The following is a 26,226-nucleotide window of genomic DNA, read 5'->3' as shown; positions in this document are numbered from 1 at the left end:
ACCATCAGACTCTCTTCTTCTCAGAGAACTATTTTCTCCCTTTTAAAAAATTTAGACAGCATTTCCATTTACTCCTCCACTGAATTCTCATGGCCTCCCTTTGAGGAAGACAGGAACAGTATTACAAATGGCAGCCTGAGTACCGTAGAATTACCCCATACCCCAGGCCTCTGGCCTATCACATAAACCCTGAAGTTTCTGATGGCCAATGACCTTCTGGAGAGTTCCATTTGGATATATATTTTTTACTGTTACTTCAAACTGAGCATGTCCCACACCAAATTCATCTTCCCACATACACTAGCTCCCCTTCCTAAATTGCGACTGTGAGTTCATTATACCTACGTCAGACTATGGTAAATTTTAGATGGCTTTCAACTTGTTGGGTTTGACATATGTAAGCCAAATGTTTCCCAACATCCTTCAAGACATGAAGCGGTTGGGGCATCTGGGTGGTTTAGTCAGTTAGGTGTCCAACGCTCGATCTCAGCTCAGGTCATGATTTCATGTTTCATGTCGAGCCCTACATCAGGCTCTGCGCTGACAGCATGGAGTCTGCTTGGGATTCTCTCTCTCCCCCTCTCTCTGCCCCTTCTCCCATCTCTCTCTCTGGAGCTCGCTCACACACTCTCTCTCTCCCTCTGAAAATAAATAAAACTTAAAAAAAAAATCCTTGTAGGGGTGCCCGGGTGACTCAGTCAGTTAGGTGTCCAAGTTCAGCTTAGGTCGTGATCCCACAGTTCGTGGGTTCAAGCCCCACGTCGGGCTCTGTGCTGACAGCTCAGAGCCTAGAGCCTGCTTCAGATCCTGTGTCTCCCTCTCTCTCTGCCCCTTCCCCACTCGTGCTTGCTCGTGCTCTCTCTGTCAAAAATAAACATTAAAACATTTTTGATTAAAAATGATAAATAAATAAATAAATAAATCTTTGTAAATAAAGGCCATAAATATTTTGCTTTTCAACCACACAGTTATCACCAATGTTCATGTGTTGGAGATGTAGCCTACTGGGACTATGACATAAGACAGTACTCTTGAAAAGCCACATATCTGGGCTGACAGGGACACTGAGGTCATAACTCAACTTCCCCTAGCATCCAAACCTTTCAGTCTCCCTCTGTGAAAATAACCCAGAGACATACAATCAAACCCCCAATCTTCTCTGTGATATAACCAAATTTCAAACAATGGCTTTTCATCTCAAGATGATGGACAGCTTCACACAAACTGGTCTCTCATTCACTTGAGACCTATTTTTTGGTTCCATCTGTGAACCAAACGAAGATCCCTGTGCTCTTGAAGCTTCCATTCCAGTGTGGAAGACAGACAACAACCCCCATGGAACGAGGAGGGAAACTGTGCTTGGTGTTAAAGGTGACTGGTGCCATGGAAGAAGATGACGTGGAATCAAGGTGTGGGGTGCACGGGAGAGGTGCACTGCCCTGATGGAGAGGAAACTGAGGCTTACACTAACTGAAGAAAAGCAAGATGAGTGAGTCATAGAAGATTCCAGAGTAACTTGAAATTGGAGAAAGAGCTAGAGACCAGGACTTGGGAAGGACGGGACCAAGCTGACACCAGCTACGGGGCTCCTTCCAGCATTTCTTATCTCGGCATCCCTACCCTGGCTTCGGTGATGGTCAGCACGGATCGACTTTCCCCAGGCAGCCAGGACCGCCACAGGCGGCTCTAGACTCACGCCTGGTAGTTCCACGGCCCAGAGCGGGAAGAATACTCTTCCTCGCCGGCTCCAACCAGCAAAGTCTGAGAAGACGACTCCGGTCCTGCTCCGCTCACACACCCATCACTGAGATCATCACTCGGCACTGCTGGGTCCCTCCCTGACCAGGGTAGAAGGCCCGCTCCAGAGGAAGAAGGCAGGAGCACAGAGGGCAACCAGGGTGACAGCCCCAAAGAGACCAGGTCAGGGGCTCACTTGCCCAGCCCAGAGGCTAATCCCGCCAGCGAAGCCTAACTTGGAGATTCGGTCTCTGTCCGGGCTGTGTGATCAATTTGAGGGATCTGCCCGAAGAGTGTGCGGAACAGGAGGCGTCTTCGGGTGACGCTGGGCCAGCCGTGAGCCGCCACTAACCGTTTGCAGGCCACGGCGAAGAGCCCCAGAGGCTGAGGAGAAGGTTACATGGATTCAGAAGACCCTGAGATCCAGTCAGGGCTCAGGCCGGTGGCGAACTGGAGAGCAAAGTCACAACGGAGGCAAGAGGCCGCGCAGAAAGCAGGATGAGCACTGCCGGCAGGGCAGCCACGGCCGGAGGGAGAGCAGACGCCAGCTCCCAGGGTGCCGAGCCGCGCAGGGCCACTTCCGTGGCACGAGGGCCGAGGCCACAGCTGAGGGACACTGGGAGAGGCAGGCTTGTGAGAACAGGAATTCCAGAGAAACCTAAGATCTGGTTCCTACAAAAACGCGACAGTCTAGTTGGAGATAACTGGCATTTGTGACACAAAAGAACAAGAAAATGTGAAACTGTCTCTAAGTAAGATGGGAAACCGGAGCAGAGAGAGCGCCATGCGGACCGGGGCAGCAGCAGAGGCCTCCTGAGAGGTACAACCTGAGCTGAGCCTCCAAGACGAGCGGGAAGAGGAAACACGGACAGACGGGGGGATATTCAAAGTTGTGGGGATTTCTTATGTTTCTATGTATAATACAAATGAGGTCATATTTACACATTCTGGGGAAGCTACTTTCCCTGGGCAATGATACACTACAACCATCGTCCCACGTTGTTCTGCTACACTTGTACGACGGACGCTTCAAACAGTTTTTTTAATTGTGGTAAAACTTACATAAAAGTTACCATGTTGACCATTCTCAAGTGTGCGGTCCAGCGGTGCTAAGTCCATTCACAGCCTTTGCGGCCGTCACCTCCGTCTCCAGGACTCTTTTCATCTTGTAGAACGGACACTGCCTCCATTAACCCTTCTTCCCCTGCCCCTGGCAACCGCGGTTCTACTTCCGGTTTGTGAGTGTGACTGCTTTACACGCCTCCTATGAGCGGAATCATGCAGAATTTGTCTTTGGGGATTGGCTTGCTTCACCGAGCATCACGTCCTCAAGATTCAACCATGTTGTAGGTGTCAGAAGGTCCTTCTTCTCTCTGGCCGAAAAACATCCCACTGCGTGTATACTCCACATTTCCTGTAACCATTCATCCATCAGTGGACATTCTGGTTGCCTCCGTATCTTGCTGCAGTGAACACGGCTATCCAAATACCTCTTCAAGATCCTGTTTTTCATTCTTTTGGGTAAATAACCCAGAAGTGGGACAAGATCCTTCACTTCCGCTAGGAGCCTTTCAAGCAACAGTTTCAACAGAGTTGCTCCGAAACACCAGCCCTCCCCAGGTATCACACTCGGCACGTGGCAAGGACTGGCATTATGTTCTGCTGTCATGTTCTCCCAGCTTGAAGAACTTTCTTTCTGGTAAAGAAGGTCTGCCAGCAATAAAATCCCTTGGACCTGGTTTATCCAGGAATGTATTTTGCCTTCACTTCTGAAGAATAGTTTAGCTGGACACAAAATTATTAGTAGACAGTCTCTCAGAACTTTGAAAACCTCATCCCTCTGCTTCATGACCACTGTTTCTGACAAGCAGAGAGCTGTTAATCTTGCTGTGGTTCTCTTGTACATGTTTTTCCCTTGCTGATTTCAAGATGTTTTCTTTGTCTCAAGTTTCAACAGTCTGACTGGGATTTGTCTAGATGTAGATCTGTGTTTATCCTACTTGGAGCGCACTATACTTCTTGGATGTTGTAGACTTGTTTTCATCAAAGTTAGGAAGTTTTCTGACATTATTTCTTCAAATAATTTTTTTCTGTTCCTCTCTCTCTTGAATTTCCTTCAGGACTGTGCACATATTGGTGTGTCTGATAATGTCCCACAGGCCTCTGAGCTTGATCATTTTCTTCACTCGTTTTTGTTTCTATTCTCCAGACCAGATACTCTCTATTTATCCAGCTCTCAGTCTGCTGGTTCTTCCCACTACTGGCTCAAATGTGCTGTGGAACCTGCCTAGTAAAGCCCATTAATTTCTACTTTTTTCTAGATTTCCTCCTTGGACTTTATTTGGGTTGTTTCAATTTTTTTTTAAATCTTTATGCTACATGTTTAGTTCATTAATCTTCTGCTTTCCTCCTTAAACTAATACAATTTCTAGTAAATGCTTATTTGGGTGCATTTCACCATTTTTGATATGTAATATTTCTATTATTCAGTTCAAAATATCTGATTGATATTACGATTCCTTCTTCTACTCACGGGTTAATTTTACTCATGTTTTTGTCACTAATTTTCAGCTTCATTGTACTGTGGCCAGAGAAGATATTCTGCATGATTCTGATCATCTGAAATTTGTTGAGACATGCTTTCTTTATAACCCAGAACGCTACAGTTTTTTGTTTTGAGACTATATTAGGAAGTGCATAGAGAAATTCACGATTGTTGTAGCCTTCTGATGAATTGATAAGAATATGCCTCGTATTGTCTTCCTTTTACTCTGAACCATTAACATACTATGGAGTTTTAGATGGAACTATATAAACAACATGTATTTTGTTGATTATGATAGTTTCAATCCAGTCTAACATTACTACCTTTTACGAGTCATTTAGTCCATTTGCGCATATACTTGGATTGAATGCTGCCAGCAAATCTTTTTTTTGTTTTTTCTCTCGCCATCTTCTGAATTCCTTTTCACCTTCCATTTTATCCAGTATTCATATTATTTATAGGTGTATGTTCTGTTTCTATTATCTACACGTTACCCTAGAAATTTAAGCTGCATGTTAATTATCAAAGTCTGAAATGGGCCATCACTACTGTTCTCCTCCTGGACAGCACTGGACTCATAATCCTGTAACCCAGCCTATCGCCCACCCAGGACACGTGCCACTGTTCCGCTCTTGGTGTTTCTAATTCTATCGCTTTGGTTTTGTTGGCTTTGTTCCATACAGTCCACCCCTACTTCGATTTATCCCCACATCTGCCACTCTCTCTGGCCCTCATTCTCTCCTGCATACTTTCCGCCTGAGAGAACCCTCCTCCTGAAGCACACCCTGGGAAGGTCTGTGGAGATGAAGCCTCGGTTCTTGTTTGTCTGAAACGTCTCCATCTCACCCCTGCTCTGAAAGAGACTGGCGGGAGGGGGAGACCTGCAAATCCAGGCTGACAGCTATTCTCTCAGCATCAGATGGGACACTGTCGCTGTCCGGGGTCAACCAGCAGTCTAAGTGCCACTCCTCTGAAGGCACACCGTTTGCTGCCTGCCTACCTCTCAGACCTTCTCCAATACTCTGTGGTTTTCATTATGACGGCTCTGAGGGGAGGTTGCATTTATCTTGCTTCCAAGTAGGTAGACTTCTCAAATGAAGTAACGAGTCTGGAGGACTCCTTCAAACGTCATTTCTGTTCCACTCGCTCCCCTCCCTTCCCGGACTCTGGTTGGTCACATGTGAAATTCGCATCTCTCTTCCACGTCCCTCATCTGCTCCTCTTTTCCATCTCTGTGCTTCATTCTCAATCACTTCTTCAGATCTGTCTATGTCAATTTAATTATCTCTTCAACTATGTATAATCTGCTGTTAAACTGTCCCATAAATTTATAATAGCAATCATTATACTGTTTATCTCCAAAAATATTATTTGATCCTTTTTCAGATCTGCCTGGTCATTTCTACAATGTCTTACTCTTTAGTCATATATTAAATCTCCTCTTTTATTTCTTAAAACACATTAAATCTATTTTATAGTGACCCAGTAATTCATATATCTGAAATCTTCTGCAAGTCTATGTAATGTGTTATTTACTAATGATGTTTCCCATGCCTCTTGTGATTTTTAGTATGTGAGCTCAGGTTCTTAAAACCTTATCTGTAAGAATTCTTTAAGGACTTGGTTGACGTCAAAAAATTCTCCAGAAAAGATCTTCATTGTTCTCTAAATGAGGACCACCCAGGAGGTGAGAATTAAGGCTTCAGAGCTGCTTGAAAACCAATCTATGGTGGTAAATTCTCAGAAGAGATTATCCTCCGGTTTGCTCAGTGCCAAAGATCAAACAGACAATGATCAGTTCACAACTTCTTGGGAGCTTCCTGGGTGCAATCTGAGATCAGCCCCTACAGACTGAGGGCAGGAAAAGACCAAAGAAAAAGGCTGCCAGTCCAGCCTGGCAGCTGGCAGGTTTAATAAGCAAAGGGAGCTTACACACGACGCTTGTCTCGGCCATCCACAAGATTTGCGGATCCCTGCACTCACCCACCAGAACAGAAGGTTAAAAGTAGAACTATCCTATGATCTTGCGATGGCACTACTAGCTACTTACCAAAGAATACAAGAACGCAATTCAAATGGATACGTGCACATGACGTTTAGAGCAACATTATCTACAACAGCTAAACATGGAAACAACCCAAGTGTCCATCGACCGAGTAAGATAAAGAAAATGTGGTATATGTACACGTATGTATATACATGTATATGTACACACACCCACACCCACACCCACACACAGGAATATTACTCAGCCATAAAAAAGAATGAAATCTTGCAATCTGCAATGCCATGGATGGAGCCAGAGAGTATAATGCTAAATGCAGTAAATCAGTCAGAGAAAGACAGATACCATATGAATTCACGCATATGTGGAATTTGAGAAACAAAACAAAGGAAAAAAAAACCAGAGGGAGACAAACGAAGAAACAGACTCTTAACTACAGAGAACAAACTGATGGTCACCAGAGGGGAGGTGAGTGGAGGAAAGTGAAACAGGTGATGGGGATCAAGGAGGGCCCTGGTCACGATGAACACGGTGTTGTACAGAAATGCTGAATCACTATCCTGAAACTAATGTGACACTGAATGTTAAATAAGTGGAATTTAAATAAGAACTTTACAAAATAAAAGAAATAAACACATAAAAACACTTCTATCTTCCCCCCCAAAAAGTTTACACAGAGGCCTTAAGTGGGTTCAGCCACGTACACTGTCCAGTCTCAATGCCACATCACCATCTCCAGGCTACATTCTTGGGACGGCTTCTGGGAGCAAGAAAGACAAGCAGAGGGCACATTCCGAGAATGAGGTGGGGGGGTGAGGAGCCTCCTGTTCCCAGGGTCCAACCAGGTCTCAAGCAGCAGTCGTGTCCTCTCGACGACCTCCCCTAAGAGCAATTTTCCTGCAGTCCCCAAGGGTTGGAAGAGTATCCTCAGTTTACCCCTCCAATGCTGGTAAATGCCTTTGGGAGTCCCTACCGGGCTACTCATCTGGGATGGGACCTGGGCTTTGTTTCTTGTCCCCATACCCTGGGAGGCCATGGAAACTAAAGGTCATTTTGACAAATGCCCTCAAGGCGGGAGTTAGCTCAGGTCTATAACTTCTTCGGTGTCCCACTTTCGCTTGGTTTTTTGTGCTTTAGATACAATTACTTTTCTCCTAGCTCAGAGGAGCATTTAAAAAACTTTTTTTTTTTACGTCTCACTCAACATTTTGACCGTTTTCAATAAGGAGGCTTGGTCTGGGATCTATTCCATCATACCACTGGCTCCCCACTCATGCCCTGCAAGGAAGGACAGAAGGGAGATCTGTAGGAGGCTGCTGGGAATTCTTTAAATGAAAGATGATGGAGGCTCAAAGCCAGGTGGAGTTGGTAGACGGCGGTCAGATTCTGGACATATTTTGAAAGCGGAGCCATCGAGATCTCCTTACAGGTTGGATGTGGGTGTGAAAGGAAAAGGAGACAAGATTCACGATAAGGTTTTTAAAGGCCTGAGAAATCAAAATAGAGCTGTCATTAACAGAGACTGGGAAGGCCATGGCAAGAGGTCAGTGTGGGGAAAGATGAGGAATTTAGCCTGAACACGAGGAGTTTCGGTATCCATTAGACGTCCGCGGGGAGACGTCTGGATGCCTGCCAGACAAGGTCCGCACGGAGAGGTCTGAATGTTTACTCCGATATCCACGTGGGGACACCAAGGAGGCAGGTGGACGTACGAGTACGGAGTTCAGGACAGAGGTCTGGGCTAAACATACAAACTTGGTGGGATTATCAGTGTCCCGCACTGCTCACACACACTAAATAAATGTAAGACAGAGGCAAGTGCCTTCCTAGTCAACATCGTACACACGGCCAGGAAACACAGCGCAGAAGAGTTACAAGCGTGATCAAGATACTAGTCTGCGCTCACAGTGACATAACCTGTGGTCATCATCCCAATACGTTCTGTCCTCACCAGCCGTTTACTAGCTCTCCATGCCAGCTCTGCAGCTTAAGAGGAATGTTGAGAATGTAGAGACGGCATGGGGAAAAGCCAGTCACAGAGGCGCACGGAGGGAAGGAAAATGCAATCCGACAGATGTTAAAGGAAACGAGGTTGTTTGGCGAGGGGTGATTCACAGCAACCGGTTCTATACTCTGGGTTGGGAAGTCCAGACACGTGCTAGCGACCTGCTACCTTTAGGTCAAAGGAAATAAAAGGAAGTGAGCTTTCGCTGCAGCACGAAAGACTTACCTGCGGCACAACGTATTTCACACCGACTCTGTGAGGTGTTGGCCCTGGCGCTGCTGCATTTTAATACACATTAAGACTCTTGAGGTAGGAATCTCCATTTTGCAGAACAGAAGAGCGGGATTCTAAAAGGTGAGGTGAATTCCCAAGTACAAAAGCTGCAATTCTAATCAAATGCATCCCAAGTCGACATTCTTCAAAATACATCAAATCTCCCAACAGGACAGCTGATAAAAGCAGGACCCTATTATTAAGAGAAGTAATGAAATCTCTTTTCCTAGATCCTCTAAAAACTACAACAGACTCTTATTTGTCTGGTGTATTTTCACAGAGCACATCTACCTAAAAGCAAAGGGATAGAACACGCCAGTTTTCAGGTTCTGTCCTAGCTCTAAGCAGTTACAAGAGCCTAGAGCTCTGACAGTCACACTAAATCCATTGAGCACCAAGCAGCATGGATTACTTTTCAGGGAACTATTTTTGTTCCTATTTTCCTATTCTATAATAAAATATAGAATAGAAAATATATTCACCTTCCTATCACATGCACCAGACTCTATAACAAATTTCAAGGTTTTTAAAAAATGTTTTTGATGTTTGTTTATTTTTGAGAGAGACAGAGCACCACCAGCAGGGGCGGGGCAGAGAGAGAGGGGGACACAGCATCCGAAGCGGGCTCCAGGCTCCGAGCTGTCAGCACAGAGTCCAATGTGGGACTTGAACCCACAAACCGTGAGATCATGACCTGAGCCGAAGTTGGACACTCAATCGACTGAGCCACCCAGGCACCCCAACAAATTTCAATTTTTAAGCTGAAGTAATTCCACAAATAATTCGAGGGTCAAACGTCCTGGGTTTACTAGACCTTGCCTTTGTTTGACTGTGATAACAGCTCTAAAGATACCAGGCAAAATGACCTTGTAAAAGATTGATTAGGGTTTGGGTTGTGTTCACTGTTGCAAAAGAACAGTTGTCTTCACGGACAAGAAAGACTGATGCCACAGTGGGGAAAAGTGGCATTAAGGCAACTTCACCACGGTCCCCTATTGGACACAATCCAAAGTTTAAGCAGAACAGTCCATTCGGGTCAAAGAGCACCGTGTCCAGTGAGCGTCAGGGCCACTCAGACTGCTCATGCCTAGAGAGCTGTATAAATTGAAGTCAGACCCAACAATTCTCTCTCAGCTGCAGACAATTTCTGGAGTACCATAGCTAAACAGGACCCTGTAGAACGTTTAAGGCCCTCCTTTGATAAGAAAGTAAACAGCGGACAGAAGGTGCTAGCTTAAAAAGAGAGGAGCATATGGTTGCAGGACCCCCCGTGTCCAAGGCCAAGCCCAGCCAGCTTACAGGCAGGTAAAGGCAGGGAGGCACCCAGAACCAGGCTGCCACGTCTGAGGTGCTTCTGCAAAGCAGTAGTCCAACATGGAGGCCAAGAGATGGGGTCTGGAGCCCACCTGTCAGGCTTTCCACTCAGAGGCTATACAACCTTGAGCAAGTCACTTCGCCTTTATGTGCCTTTAGTTGCCTCATCTATAAAAGAGAAGTTACAGTATTTGCCTTATAATGGCATTTAGAGAATTAAATCTGTGAATATATGTAAAGCATTTACAACAGTGACTGCCACTCAGAAAGTATCTAGTTATTGTCTCCCTGTCACCACCTCCTCCCCCTCCAACTGGCATCGTGGGCATGATGTGCCTATGACAACTGGGCTGGATGGGCACCTGATAGGTCAGGTCCAGGACACATGCTGGAGTCCACAGCCCTTACTTAGTTCACACTCTCAAGAGAGTAAAAGCTGTCTGGTCAAGCATCCAACCCTGGGGGCTAGGAGTTATCACGCTGTACAAAACACAGCCCTTGAGACTATGGAAGTCTGGTGTTTTATCCTACTTGCCAGCTAACGGCTCAGCAGGTTGTAGTTTCACGGGTGCTGGAAGGAGAGACTAGAAACTCCTGAGTCCAAGATAAAGGACTGCACTACTCACCAGCAACCGCCACATCCACACTTGGGCCAGTTCAGTGAGACCCAATTCTACAGCGCCACGAACAGGCCATGGGTTGCCTTACACAGGAGGAACCCCAGATCTTTCATAATGGGTAGTAAGCCCACCTGACCTTTGCCCTAGAGGGAAGCATTACCCTTACTGCATGCTTGTAAACAAGCCCACCCTTGGCTCTGGAGATAGACAGCATCTCTACCTACTAAGGGTGCTCACTATGCAAGCATCCTTGCAAAAACAGCTAGGAACAAAGGAGGTCAGTTCCTCTATTCTTAAGATATAAAGAAACATGAGAGATCCCTGTTGCCAACAAAACTAAATAAATGGACATATATACTATGTTCGTGGACTGGAAGGCTCAATATTGCTAAAATGCCAATTCTCCCCAAATGAAAGGTCAGTTCAGCACAACCCCGATAAAAATCCCAATAGGACTTGTTTTTGGTACAAAGTGACATGCTGATTTCTCAAATTATCTGGAAACACAAAGAACTTAGAAATAACGAAAAAAAAACTTTGAAAAATCAGAACAGTGTTGGAGGATTTACATTACCTGATGGAAGATTTATTATAGAGTATGATACTGGCATAAAGACAAAAATGGATCCACGGAACAGAATAGTAAGTCCAAAACCGCACTCTCACATACGCTGTCATGTGATTTTCAACAAAGGTTCAGAGGCAATCTGGTGGAGAGAGGGGCCTTCACAACAAATGGCATTACACCAACCAAGCAGCCGTACAGAAAACAAGAACTGGGATTCTCACTTCCTGCCACACGCAAGTGTTATTCCAAAATGGATCACAGACCTAAATCTATAAAACTCAAAACTTTAGAACTATTAAAAGAAAACAAATTTAGGGGCACCTGGGTGGCTCAGTCAGTCGAGCATCCAACTTCAGCTCAGATCATGATCTCGCGGTTCATGAGTTCAAGCCCCCCCCCCCCCACATTGGGTTTGCTGCTGTCAACGCAGAGCCTGCCTCAGATCCTCTGTCCCCCTCTCTCTACCCTTCCCCTGCTTATGCTCTCTCAAAAATAAATAAAACGTGAATACACGAAAAGCACAATTCATAAAAGAAAAAGAAGGAGTTAAACCTCATCAAAATTAAGAACTTCCATTCTTTGAAAATGCCTTAAAGAAAATGAAAAGACAAGCCACAGACTGGGAGAAAATATTTGCAAACCAACCACGTACTGACAAAGGATTTGTATCTAGAATATACAATGAACTCTCGATACTCAATTAAAACAACCCAATTTTTTTTAATGGGCAAAAGATATGAAACGATACCTTATCAGAGAAGATACATGGATGGGAAATTAGTACATGAAAAGGTGTTCAACATCGTTAGTCATAACAAAAGTGCAACTTAAGACCACAGTGAGGTGTCACTATCTAAAGTCTAAAGTTAAACAGAGAGACCAGCGAGCACTGACAAGGTTACGCAGCAGTTGACATACTGCTGGGGGGTGTGCAAAATGGTAGCATACACTTACCATGCACCTAGACGTTCCACTCCTAGGTATTTACCCAAAAGAAATGAAAACATATATCCAAGCAAAGACATACTAGAATGTTCACAACAGTTTTGTTTATAATAGCCGAAACCTAGAGACAACCCAAATGTCTACCAGCACCTGAATAAATAAAGCAACTGTAGTGCACCCACATCACAGGGCACTATTTAGCGATAAAAAGCAGCCAATTATCAGTCCACAATAACAACACGGACGGATCTCAAAATAATCATGTTGAATGAGAGAAGCCAGGCAAAACAGAATACAAGATGCAGGAATCCAGGAATATAAACTCGTGGAAAATGAAAACTAATTTATAGTGCAAAAAGGTGGTGAATGAGTGGGAAGACAGGAGCAGAGGGATGGGAGGGAGGGACCACCAAGTGGTACAAGGTACCTTTTGGGGGTGATGGCCACGTTCACTATCTTTATTGTGGTGACAGGTGCATATTTACATCAAAACTTATCCATCGATTGCCTTAAACGTGTGTTTATTGCATGTCAATTATACCTCCAAACTGCTGTTACAAAAAAGAAGCATTCACCGGCAAGTGGCACTGAAGCTCCAGGGGAGATTGACGTAAGTTATGAAAAAATAAGGCAAGTCTATTTTTGCACACTTGAGTGAAATACGTACCTACTAAACACACAGTGTTAAAAGTTATGATGGTGGCGCCTGGATGGCTCAGTTGGTTAGGTGTCTGACTCTTGATTTCAGCTCAGGTCATGATCTCACACTTCGTGAGATTGAGCCCCATGTCAGGCTCCGTGCTGACAGTGTTGGAGCCTGCTTAGGATTCTCTGTCTCCCTCTCTCTCTCTCTCTCTCCCTCCCCCTCCCCCGCCCGCTCCCACTTGGGTGCACGCACGTGCGCACTACCTCTCAAAATAAATAAAAGTTATGATGAACAGACTGGGACAGAATTGTGTTAACTTGGTGGTCAGACATTGGCCACAACATTTTTCTAGATGTGCCTCCTGAGGCAAGAGAAACAAAAGCAAAAATAAACTGTTGGACTTCATCAAAATAAAAAGCTTCTGCACAGCAAACCAAACCAATAAAATAAAAAAGTAACCTACAGAACAGAAGACATCCGCAAATGACATGTCTGATAAAGGGGGAGTATCAAAAATACACGACAGAACTTATAAAACTCAATACCCCAAAAAACAAATACTTCAATTTAAAAATAGGCAGAAGACAGGAACAGGCATTTCTCCCAAGAAGACATACAGATGGTTAACAGGTACACGAAAAGATGTTCAACGTCACTCATCACCAGGAAAATGAAAATCAAAGCCACAATGAAATCCCACCTCTCGCCTGTCAGAATGGCTAAAATCAAAAACACAAGAAATAAGAGCTGTTGGTGAGGATGTGGAGAAAGGAGAACTCTCATGTACTATTTACCGGTGGGAATGCAAACTGGTGCAGCCACTCTGGAAAACAGTATGGCGGTTCCTCAAAAAGTTAAAAGCAGATCTACCTATGACCCGGTAATCACACTACTGGTTATTTACCCAAAGAGTATGAAATCGCTAATTCCGTTAGCGAAAGCATATATGCACCCCTACGTAAACTGCAGCGTTATCTGTAGGAGCCAAATTATAGGAGCAGCCCGAGCGGTTTCATCTATTGATGAGTAGATAAAGAAGATGTGGCATACGTATAATGGAATACCACTCAGTCATAAAAAGCAATAAAATCTTGCCATTTGCAATGATATGATTGGATCTAGAGAGTATAATGGCATGTGAAATAAGCCAGTCAGAGAAAGCCAAGTATCATATGATTTCACTCACAATTAAGTGGAATTGAAGAAACAAACAAACAAAGGGGAAAAATAGAGACAAACCAAGAAACAGACTCCTAACTATAGAGAACAAACTGGTGGTCACCCGAGGGGAGGTTGGTGGGGGGGAAAGATAGATGAAGGGAATCCAGAATACATTTATCATGAGGGGCAGTGAGTAACACAGAGAAATGTGGAATCGCTATATTATACAGCGGAAACGAATATAACACCGAACGTTAACTACACAGAGAGTAGACAGAGCTTTTATTTCAAAGAAAATAGCAACGCCACATACGCATACTACGTATGTAACTCCAGGGCTGCAATCTCCCTGATGTCTTTTTCCCCACGTTCTTTCCCTGACATTCGGAGCCGCAGACGACACACTCAGTGCTGTATTGCCCGCAGAGAAAGGGATGGGTGAACGCCCCTTGCCAGCTGTTCTAGAAGATCATTTTTCTTTGTGTCACAGAATCATAACTGAGAGCAATACTCCAGAAGCAGAACCAGAAATAACCTAGCACCCCACTGAGCTCTTCATAGTTTGAAAGCTTTCTTTGAAAAAATGCTAATACCCTTGGGCCCGCCATCCCAACCTTACAGCTTCCTCCAGCCACAGAGGGGCAGGCGCCCAGGCTGGACGAGAAGACGCACGGGGGAGCCCTCTCTCCTCACCACTCAGAAGCCACCAAAGCAGCGGGATGAAGCCCGGGCTCTCGCTGATGTACTTCAGGCCTTTCAGGTTGATGCTCACGTTGTACAGGGACATCAGCAGTAACCTGAAATGTAAAGAAGGCAGGTTGAGTTGATGCCCCACGTGGAGTCTCACCCCCAGCACACCTCCTGGTGAACACCGCAGGGGTCCCCCTCAACAGGCCGGGTGACAGGGGCCGGAAACGGGGTGTAGGCCTCCAGGACGCTACAGGAAAATGGGAAGCTCCGGCAACAGGGCCACATAAAACCACCTTCGCAAAGTGCACCTAATCAAGGGACACGACTGCAGAGAGGGTCCCACAGGAAACCTCAAGACCAGATTTATGCAGTCATCTCTTTTATTACCAGTCCTGCATTTACACACAGGCAACCCTCAATTCACAAGCATACTGTGTGCTAACAGTTCAATTCAGCTGCTTACAATTGAATCCTATCTTCTCATTCAATGGAAATTATCCAGATGTCTGGGTAGCCCACTCAGGCCATACAAATGTGTTTAATCCACAGCATGAGGATGAAGAATGCCATAACCCCATTTCTAACACCGACAAGACAGTATCTAGAGTTAATCAGGATCTTAGAAGCTATCGTAAGAACTGACAACTGCTAAGTTAGAGTCTAATGAAAACTGGAAAACTGTCAGACAGATTTCTAGTAATACTGCAGAATACAGAGATCCCAAAACCTCACAATGCAAAGCAATTTAAAAGAAAAGAAAAGAAAAGAAAAGAAAAGAAAAGAAAAGAAAAGAAAAGAAAAGAAAAAACAAGCTACACAAAGATTTTGCAAGCCCCTGAAAGAATGGATGAGCTTGCAAGAAGTGAAGGGAAAATACCCCTGACTGGGAACTCGGTGAGAGTGCAAATTCAGGGAGGCATGACGACAGATTCCAGAAGCACACAGCTATGGTGCAGCACAGTGGCTATGGGCAGCAGGACAGAAGGAAAGGTCTCAGACCCACACGAGACAGGGACTCAGATCCCAGAGCCCTGCGGAAAACCAGAGAGAGTGAGTTGTCAAGCTGGGCATGAATCCACACTTTGTGGATGGCCTGAAAATCCACAAGCCAATAATTTTAAGACAAAGGAGAGCCGGGATAGAACCCTCAACCCGATCTTCAAAGAACTGCCCCAAATACAGTACCAACAAATGTGAGTCCATAACAAAAATCACGAAAGCCATGAGAAACGAGATGTCACAAGTGAGAGCACAAAGAACCAATGAGAGTCAGAATTTTTCTACAGAGAGAAGTGGCACACCCTGGAAGTGTCAACCACAGAACAGAAAATGGGTATATTTAGTAGGTACAGAGAATACAAAAAGAGGGGCGCCTGGGGGGGCTCAATCGGTTGAGCGTCCGACTTCGGCTCAGGTCACGATCCAACGGTTCGTGAGTTCGAGCCCCACATCGGGCTCTCTGCAGTCTGCACAGAGCCTGCTTCAGATCCTCTGTCCCCTCTCTCTCTCTGCCCCTCCCCCACTTGCACACATTCTCTCTCAGAAATAAAAATAAATATTAAGAAAAATACAAAAATAAATTTAAGAAACGAGATAAAGGAGCTATGGAGTATTACAAGTGGCTAGCCCATTCAAAGGAGGACCTAGAACTTACAAAAAGTGAAAGGGTAACAATCAAATGGTGAAACTCAAGGGAAACTGAGGCAGTGGCAAGGCTGGTAAGGAGAGGCCCCACACAGAGAGAGAGGAGGAGTTAAAGGAGCTACGGCAAGCAGAGCACAGGCGGGGAGGAGGGAGCATAGGCAGGCGGGGACTCGGCCCGGGACGCCACCCGGGAGCACTACAGTGCAGGGCAAAACCTCCGTGGCCCCGGCCTCGGGGCCTCCACAAGGCAGCCCCGAAGAGGCCCCGTGAGCAGTAGGGGCTGGAAAACCAAGGACAGGGCCCCGAGTGTGTTGATCACCTCAGGGGAGCCGGAGTTTAAGAGTCAGGTAAAGCTAACCGCCTGCTAGGACAAACTCTTTCCCTTCAGGAAGAGATAACAGAACCCAGAGTCCACAAAGACAACCTGCAAAGTCCAGGGGACGCTGGAAGATTTACCCGGCAGGGCCCACTAGGGTGCAGAGAGAAGGCATTTCTTTGGTGCAAATGCAAGGGGTGCCAAAACGGTCAGCAAACAAGATTTTTTTTTTTAACGTACTGTACGGCAAACTTTTAAAAAATCAAAACCACTGCAAAAACTCCGTAATAAGCAATACGTCAACATTTTAAATAAAGAAGGGATCAGTAACAGTGCCATGCCAAGACACATTGGAGCCTGAAGCAAAAGAAAATCAATAGCGATTCGGTCCATTAACAAGGGACTAATTAAATCAACTGTGGTACACGCTCACATGCACGCCACAGAAATGTTTACTACGGTTTTCTGTTAAAATAGTTGGTTTCTAAGCTCCGTGGCTTATTCATTTTTGCAGCCACACAGCCTGCTGCAGGGCCTGTAAGCACTCAGTTTGAATATGGAAAGGGCACCAACCCCCAGCGACTGAGAGCCCCAGCAGGGCCAAGCACGCAGAGACAAGGCGTTCTCTCCCCATATTCCCATGGGTGTTTGCAAAGTCAAAGTAATGCTACCAAGTTCAAAAAGACAACGCTAGACTAGCGGCCTCCAGGGCAGTGATGTTCAGTTCTCAGATGATGATCCTCTGCCTTCTCACGGCCACAAAAGGAGCCAAACTTGCAAATCCTTTCAAGGTTTCCCGCGAATGTTTGCGCGTATCCAAAACCTATTCATTAGTAATCTATTTAATGAGTTACTAAGAGCGGTTCAAATGTCGGTATTCATGAGGAAAATTCAGCACTTTAACTAGAACTTTCTGAGGCCTCCAACCCAGGAATCTAAGAAGAGAGAAGTTCTTTTCTCAGATCACCAACACGGGTAGTCGGAATTCCTCGAAATTACACGTACCGTCCCCGCGTTTCCATATGCTACAACAGCACGGCCGAGTCACTGCTACAGAGGCCATGTGGCCCGCAAAGCCTAAAGTATTTTCTCTCTGGCCCTTTACAGATAAAGTTTGTGACCCCTGCCTTAGAGAATGAAAATAAGCTAGCTAATCTTTTTTACTTTTTTTAAGCTAGCTAATCTTTAAACCTTACAAGGCACAATCGGCATGTGAGTGACAGCTGGAATACAGGGCAAACCCAGGAAATACAGCCAGTTGAAACGCTCCATTGACTGCCATTTAAGGTGGCAAAAACGACTCACAAAATTGATAAATACCTTTAAAATTCGCATTTGGTCAAAATCAGCCATCCAGAGGCAGCTAAGATGGGAACAAAGTAATCGCAGGGATCTCACGTCATTGCCAGGCTGTATCTCACAGAAGACCGGAGACTTCTCCAAGGTCACACAGGACTCAGCAGACAACAAACCCAGAAAACCTTCTGTTCCAAGATTTCTATTCTAACCACAAATATTTTGTAAATAATGTATCAAGTTTCCAACTGCAAAGTCAAGAGAAACTGCACCATCGACTCTTCTGGCACTGAGGTATTAAAAGTAAATGTCATCTCCCAAACTGCTGTAGTACCAGGAGTCCGACTTCCCTCCAGTGACAAAAAAGGTAGGCGGATTCTGCTTCCTTCCACAAAGCTAAGCAGAAGATTCGTTACAAACAGATGCGAAGGCTCCAAAGGCTGGGAACTGCAGACACATCTGATATCGACAGAGAGAGGACTGAAACCCAGCCTACGAGAGAGACACTGGCAAACCCCCTCTTTCCGCCTAGCTTCCCCAGGCCGGGCTGCATAGATCCGCCTGATAAGAAGTCAGGAAGCCCTCCTGACAGTCTGACGGACAGGCTGAGTCATTACAAGTAAAGGTGACACTCCTGGATTACCTTACTCATCTTAAAAGAAATGACAACTGGAAGTAACAAAGAACAGAGACACCCAACACTTCAAAACAAGCCAACAACAAAAATAAACAAAAAGGCATAACCTCAGGAAACAAAAGCCCCGACTGGTCATCTGGACTAAAACCAAAAGTAGCCAAATTAGCACCGTCAAGTAAAGCTAGGGAACAATGAGCAATAAAATGCTTATAAGAGACCGCACATATTAACCGAGAGAGGCAAACGGCAGAGCCTCACCACCATACTTCAGACGAAACAATGCACAGAAACTGGCAGTTTGAGGCCCACCAACATATACATGTTTTTTGAAATCTCACTGAGCATTTGCCATGGGCCAACTGTAGGAGCAAGTACCTGTCCTAGTAAATATTTTTTAAGCTTTTACTTAAATCCCAGTTAACATGCAGCGTAGTATTAGTTTCAAGCGTACAATATAGTGATTCGACACCTCCATACATCGCCTGGTGCTCATCACAAGTGCCCCCCTTAAGCCCCATCACCTATCTCACCCATCCCCACCTCCCCTCTGGTGACCAGCAGTGTGCTGTCTACAATTAAGAGGCTGTTTCTTTCTTTGCCTCTCTTCTTTTCCCCTGTGCTGGTTTTGTTGCTTAAATTCCATACCTATAAGTGAGGTATGGTATTTGTCTTTCTCTGACTTATTTCACTTAGCATAATACTTTCTAGATCCAACCATGTTGTTGCAAATGGCAAGATTTCACTTTTTTAAGGCTGAATAATATTCCATCACACACACACACACACACACACACACACACACACCATATTTTTATTCATTCATCAATGGACATTTGGGCTGCTTTCCTAGCCTGGCTATTGTAAATAATGCTGCTATAGACGTTGAGATGCATGTACCCCTTTGAATCAGCATTTTTGTATCCTTTGGGTAAATACCCAGTAATACAATTGCTGGATCATAGGGTAGTTCTATTTTTAACTTTTTCAGGGAACCCCATACTGTTTTCCAGAGTGGCTACACTAGTTTGCATTTCCACCAACAGTGCGCAACACAAGGCTTCCCTTTTCCCCACATCCTTGACAATACTTGTTTCTTGTGCTGTTGATTTTCGCCATTCTGACAGGTGTAAGGTGGTAGCTCACTGCGGTTTTGGATTCCATCTCCCTGATGATGAGTGACACTGAGCATCTATCCATGCGTCTGTTGGCCATCTGGATGTCTTCTTTGGAGAAACACCTGTTCGTGTCTTCTGCCCATTTTTTAATTGGATTGTTTTTTGGGTGGTAAGTTCTATTAGTTCTTTTTATATTTTGGATACTAACCCTTTATCAGACAGGTCATTTGCAAATATCTTCTCCCATTCAGCAGGTTGCCTTTCAGTTTTGTTGGTTTCCTTTGCTGTGCAGAAGATTTTCATCTTGACAAAGTCCCAATAGTTTACTTTTGCTTTTGTTTCCCTTGCCTCTGGTGAGATATCTAGAAAGTAGTTGCTACCACTGATGTCAAAGACCTCACTGACTGCATTCTCCTCTGGGATTTTGATGGTTTCCTGTCTCACATTTAGGTCTTTCATCCATTTTTAATTTATTTTGTGTCTGGTGTAAGAAAGTGGTCCAGTTTCATTCTTTTGCATGTCGCTGTCTAGTTTTCCCAACATCATTTACTGAAGAGACTGTCTTTTTTTTCCGTTGGATATTCTTTCCTGCCCTGTCAAAGATTAATTGACCATATAGTTGTGGGTTCATTTCTGTTCCATTGATCTACGTGTCTATGTTTGTGCCAGTACCATACTGCGTTGATAACTACAGCTTTGTAATATAACTTGAAATCTGGAAATGCGATGCCTCCAGCTTTGCTTTCCTTCTTCGAGGTCACTGTGGCTAGTCAGGGTCTTTTGTGGTTCCATACACATTTTAGGATTGTTTGGTTGTTTCTTTTTTCCAATAAGTACAGTAATTAAATACATAATCTGCTTTTTTAGATTCTGCGCCCCCTTATCAAGTTAGAACCTACAAATCAGCGTATGTAACCCTAACCAAATGTCTACAGATTAATTTTTACCTACTGTGTAGCATTAAAGGCCCAGTAAAGATAGAAAGAACGATACAATACCCACCTCCCTGGTTAAGAAAAAAAAATCTCATCACCACAGTCAAATCCCCTTTGTGAACTCTGTCTAAATGCATACCTTACCTCCATTTGTCCCATGACACAGCCACGCACTTTTAGACATTTTCACAGCACACGCGCAGAGCCCGACAATCCCATCTTCCGTGTCTGTATCGGTGGCAGCATACCGTGCCGTAATATTCCACACCACAGTGAGATGTTTGTCCACATTGACTTGAACAGTATTTTCACGTGAATTAATCACACTCTACCTACTCTGTAGCTGACAAAGGTTTAGATCATTCCTAGTACGTGCTATTACAAATGCAGATGCCATGACACTTCTGCACTAGCGTCCTAGTGTTTACAGCTAAAACTTTTTCTGGAGTATGTGCGCAAAAGGGGATTACCTGTTCCAGGCATAAGCATATTAACCTCAACAGATGCTGCCCACCTGCCTTCGTCTCCCTCCCACCAGCAGCGGACAGGTGTAAGCATTCTCAGGCCTCGCATCTCTCCACAGCTCTTAACTGTCAGACACTGATTTTTTTCAATGAGATAGAATGAAGTTATCTCATAATGGTAATAATTTGCATTATGATTGAAGCCAAGAATCTTTTTCCATATTTATGAAGCTTGCCAGTGTTTCCTTTGTGAACTGCCTGATGATCTCTTTTGCCCATATGTGTATTACATTATTTGCTTTTTCTTAATGAAAATGCCAAATATAGATTTTTTGTTTTTTTAAAAAGTGTACATAGAATGATCAAACTGGGTAGGCTGAAACCCTTAAAATGCCTTTAAGAAAAATCAAGGTTATATTCAAACTACCACCTACCAATTGAAAACTTAGCATTTGACTAATTCACTGAGTGTTAAACATTTTGTGGCTGCAAGCTCTACCGCCTGAAAAATAAAATATAGTAGCTCCCAGGCCCCAAATGTTAGAAACATTTTAGAAGCTTTGTTGACCTTTGTTAATATCTGGAAATGCTGCCAACTCTAAGGAATTTGAACATAACCTAAGATTTTGTCCTCCAATGTATGTCCCTCTTCAAAATATTTAACCATTAACCACCATCCTAGAAATACGCTGTAATGTCCATAATAATAACTTCCCAGGGCACCTGGGTGACTCAGTCGGTTGAGCGTCTCGACTTCGGCTCAGGTCATGATCTCTCGATTTGTGGGTTCGAGCCCCACGTCGGGCTCTGTGCTGACGGCTCAGAGCCTGGACACTGCTTCGGATTCTGTGTCTCCCTCTCTGTCCCTCCCCTGCTCATGTTCTGTCTCTGTCTCAAAAATAAAAATAAACACTAAACAAAATAATAACAATAGCTTTCCTACTACTTAGGATTAATAAAGTTTAGTAACAATTAAGAAAACGCAATCACGTTTGAAGATTTCTTTTCAACTGGAATTAAGCTGTTCCTTATGTGAAGGTTTCAGCTCACCCAAATGCTGGTTACACTCTGTACGACTTTAAAAACAAACAGGTATAACCAGACCCTAGAGAGTGAATGTCTGCCTCCTTTGCTCATTTAGCATCATTTACTGAGTACCTTCTGTGTATCAGGCTTTGGGAATACAGAGCTGAAGCACGGTCTGTGGCACCCAGAAGTTTCCAGCAAAGGGAGGAGAGATGAGCAATGCATCCACTGAGTGCACTGTGGTGCCTGCAGAGTTCCCTCTCCAAGCTTAGAGTCCTAAGTGTAGTCCTAAAACACGGCCACTATGACATTTGGGGGAAATGCTTCTAGAACCATCTTTATAAAGTACAGTCTGGGTTCTCACCTTCCAAGTTCTCTCCTCTTTGGAAACTGGGATTCCAAGGGAAAACTCAGCCCAATGGTCCTTAGGATGGGGAATCATCACTCAAGGAGGCTCAGCTCTGCAAATGTAGCTATGACCACGCAAGACTGCATCCGTTCCAAAACATAATAATGCTAGTTTGGCCATAAAGTATGAACTGGTTTTCTGCAGAACTCACAAGCTGGTTCTGCACCAGAGGAAATCTCTGCACCTGGGAGACTGCAGGTACAAGACTTCTCACTGACTAAACCCTACTGATGATATCCGGGAAGCCGTCAAGTGGACCAACAAACAACTTCAAGTAGCAGGGCCAAGTACATCCCCTACTGCAAAGGTGCCTCTGTAATCATCCCTCCATGTGCCTGGGCGAAAAACGCCTTTGCGGAGCTTCTGTGCTCTCCAGCCTTCCCGTAAACACCGTACGTTCCCCGGGCCCTCCCCGCCAGCTGGGGAGCCACCGTGAACCCGGGGCCTCCAGCAAACCCGTTCAGTGGCCCTAAGTAGCAGCTACGACAAGATGATAAAAGGCCTCGCATGGTCTGTTTGATAGGATTGGTAAAACCACGATGCAAGGCAATGACAATCAGCTACTGAGAAAGTTAAGTACAAAAGAAATAGAAGGTACTTAGAAAGGCCCAAGTTACTCTGATTCCTGGAATCCAGACCCCCCACGTGAAACAAAGATTTTGTTGGTCCAGCTCTCGAGTGTCAAGAACGACAACACCCGTGTCACGCTACAGCAGTGGGGAGGGACAAGACCCAACCAGGAGAGGCTCAGCGTCCACCACAGCAGGTTGAGTGCCAGCGCGGCACACGTTGGCCTGTGCGGCCCCAAGGTCCGGGTACAAGCCGGACACGGCAGGGTGCGCCAGGTGCCGCGCGCCCGCCTGCGTGACTGAAGCTGGAGGCGGAGGATGAGAGCTGGTGCCGGTGGCGACGGGGGCTGCTGACCCGGCCCGCACGGACTGCCAGGTGATAACGGAAGTGCCGGAGAAGAGGTGGACGGGAGCCCCTGCGGCTTGCCGGCGGCTGGTAGCGCTGACCTCCCCCGCCTTGGCTGACGGAGCCTGGTGGAGGGCCGGCCTGGGCTGAGGGGCTGAGAGGCTGCTGTGTGAGGACGTGACAAATACCCACAGGGAAGGTGGTCCTGGCTGGGGCAGCAGGAAGGCGATCCCCTCGGAGGCCCAGATGCCAAGGCTCACGAGATACACCACTATAGCAAACGGCAGTCCGGCCATCCTGCTGAAACAGAACAAAGCACCTCGAGAGGCCCAGCAGCCGCCGGTGCGTCTGGCTACCAGATATAGGAAGTTTCTAGATTTGGAGTTAAAAAAGGGTCTTCCCCCAAAACAGGCAGATAAGCCAGGACAAGTGAGAAATTACACAAGCTGGGAGGACAGGACGCTGAAAGAACTCACCAAGGCCAAGTCACAAGAATGTCTCACTTGTCACCCTGTGGGTGTGTGCCACCCAAGAGACCTACTGGGTCCCACAGTAGGATCAAGTCTATTACAAGGCCAGTGGCCCACAGGGCCCACAGGGACTTCAAGAGGAAGCAAAAGGAACGAGGCACCATGAGACACCACCCTTCATGTTATGTCAGGTAAACCCAAGGCCACCCAAACTCCAGCAGAGCTGACAAATGGGCCTGGATGAAGGTTGTCACAGCACAAATGGGAGCTAAAAGGCTGATAAGGGCCAGTAGAGAGGGAGGATTTGAAAATGCCGAAGCAAGAGATGACGACCAACTGAGCAAAATCCCAGAGGGCAGCTAATCAAAACCAGAGGCAGAAGGACCAGTCACCCAAAATCCCAGAAGGCCTCAGGTTCCTCTGACACACAGAGAAGAAAGAGAGTGGGTGGGCATAAATGAGGCAGCCGCCATAAGTAAGGTCACGCCCATCCCCCAATGCTCCCTGGGTAGCAGGAAGGAAAGCCACTTGCTGGGAACACATCTGCAAGGGACCGAGGAACGGTGAAGTGGTCAAGGTCACAAAGAGTCTGAAGTCTGACCTGGCCACTCTGAAGACCAAAGCGGAGACTGGGGAGGACACAGACAGGGGCCCGGCAGGGGCTTCAGACCAGGAAAGGGTGAGATGGCATGGCTGCACTGGGAACCTTCTGGTCAAGCATCACTGAGCAGCCCTGGCGTAGGAAAGGAGAAGGCCCATGGCCGGTCCAAGGCTGGAGCATCAGGAAAAGGGGGGGTGGGGGGGGCCTGTGACTTCCAACAGGCAAGTAGAAACCCGGTGTGTTCCACAACGGGATCCCGGCGAGTGCGACAGAAGGCAAGCTGGCCAGGGAGGGTGACAGTCAGAAGGAGCAGGAGCTTAAGGGGCAATGAGGAGGGAGCAGGAACAGAGAGGATATGTACCTGAGCGCCGCAGTGGGCTCTGCCATGTCAGAGGCTGAAATGCGTGGCGGCAAGACTGGGTTATTCACGGTGTAGAGCAGCAGCATCTCTGGAACCGGGAAAGGCAAGCAGCCTTGACATCAGAGCATTGAAAGCATCACCACAAACACGATCGAGACATTCAAGACCGAAGGGAAGGGCAGGCAGGGGGGTGGGGGGAGGGCAGGGGAGGAAAAAGCTGAGAAACACTCGTGAAGTTCACAGTCCAGAGGCCCAGTCTCACTGGAAGACTGAGCCCGGGTCACGGGACTACAGAATGTGTCCTCCCCGTGACATCTCACCACCATGTTACTAAAAGGCTGTTTACAGCACTTCCTTCTACCCAGGTCACCTGGATGGTTATCGAGAAAAAAAATCATAAGGCAAAAGGCAAAAAAAAAAAAAACAACAACAAACCCATTTGCAGACAAAGCAAGCAACACAGCCAGACACGGCCGAGATGCCTGAGTCGTCAGACCAGGAATTCAGAACAACCATGACGAATACACTAAGGGCTCTGATGGATAAAGCAGAGCGCACGCAAGAGCAGACGGGCAAACGTAAGCAGAGAGATGGAAATCCTGAGGAAGAACCAGAAAGAAATTCTAGACACAAAACCACTGTGGCAGAAATAGAGGATGCCTTTCATGGGCTTCCTAGTGGGCTGGACATGGCTGGCAAAAGCATCTCTGAGCTGGACGACACAGCCACAGAAAGCTGCAGAACTGAAAAGCAAAGGGAACAAAGACAAAACCCAAACAGAACACCCAAGGACTGTGGGACGATAAGGGAGGTGTAACCTCCAGGCGGCGGGAATCCGGGCGGAGAAGAGAGAGAGAAAGCTGCAGAAACATGCTTGAAACAACGATGGCTGAGAATTCCCTACCCTGACATCAGACACCAGACCCCAGATCTGGGAGGCTCCGAGGACACCAAGCAGGGTAAGTGCAAAAATCATGTGCCCCTGGGCACAGCACTGCCAAACTGTAGAGAATCAAAGAGGAAGAAAAAGTCCTGAAAGGAGCCAGAGAAAAGAACACCTCACCTACAGGACCAGAGATGAGATCCCATCAGCTTCTCTACAGAAGCCACACAAGCACAGAGAGAGGACAGTGAAATTTTTAAAGGGTTGAGAAGGGAAAAAACAAAACAAAACAAAACAACAACAAAAAAACCCCAGAATTCTGCATCCAGTGAAAGTATCCTTAGAAAATGAAACAGAAACAAAGACTTTCTTAGACAAACAAAAATTATAATTTGTTGCCAGTAGACCTGCCTTGCAAGAAATGTTAAAATCTCCTTAAAGGAACATAAGTCACTGAAGGAAAAGTTACAAGTTGTATTTCTCTTTTCCTTACTTGATCTAACAGCAGTTTGTTCAAAGTAACAGCAAGGAGGGTAGTCGTGATCATGACTGATGAGTATGTGAAATGAACCACGGCACTGTGCGAGGCACGGGAGGGAGGAGCGGGATGGTCGTGTTACCATAAGGGGCCCCCGTACCTGGGAG

At 45.8% G+C, this 26,226-nt stretch overlaps 1 protein-coding gene across 3 annotated transcripts in view; it reads right to left on the bottom strand.

Moving 5' to 3' along the window:
• The window catches only part of HSF2BP (heat shock transcription factor 2 binding protein), a 94,139-nt gene that overhangs the window by 28,280 nt on the left and 39,633 nt on the right, over positions 1 to 26,226 (bottom strand). For 2 of the 3 annotated variants that reach the window (XM_019432624.2, XM_019432625.2), the window contains exon 8: positions 14,513 to 14,616. In XM_019432624.2, the coding sequence (XP_019288169.1) occupies positions 14,513 to 14,616 (104 nt within the window). Of the gene's footprint in view, positions 1 to 14,084; positions 14,281 to 14,512; positions 14,617 to 26,226 lie in introns of those variants that run through there. The other variant, XM_019432626.2, reaches the window with a different exon arrangement.

This window comes from Panthera pardus, unplaced genomic scaffold, assembly GCF_024362965.1.
Source record: "Panthera pardus isolate Hobbes unplaced genomic scaffold, ASM2436296v1 HiC_scaffold_16, whole genome shotgun sequence".
In the NCBI taxonomy this organism is placed as follows: Eukaryota; Metazoa; Chordata; class Mammalia; order Carnivora; family Felidae; genus Panthera; species Panthera pardus.
The sequence above is the reverse complement of the archived record's forward strand: the minus strand, read 5'-3'. Positions and strand labels throughout refer to the sequence as shown.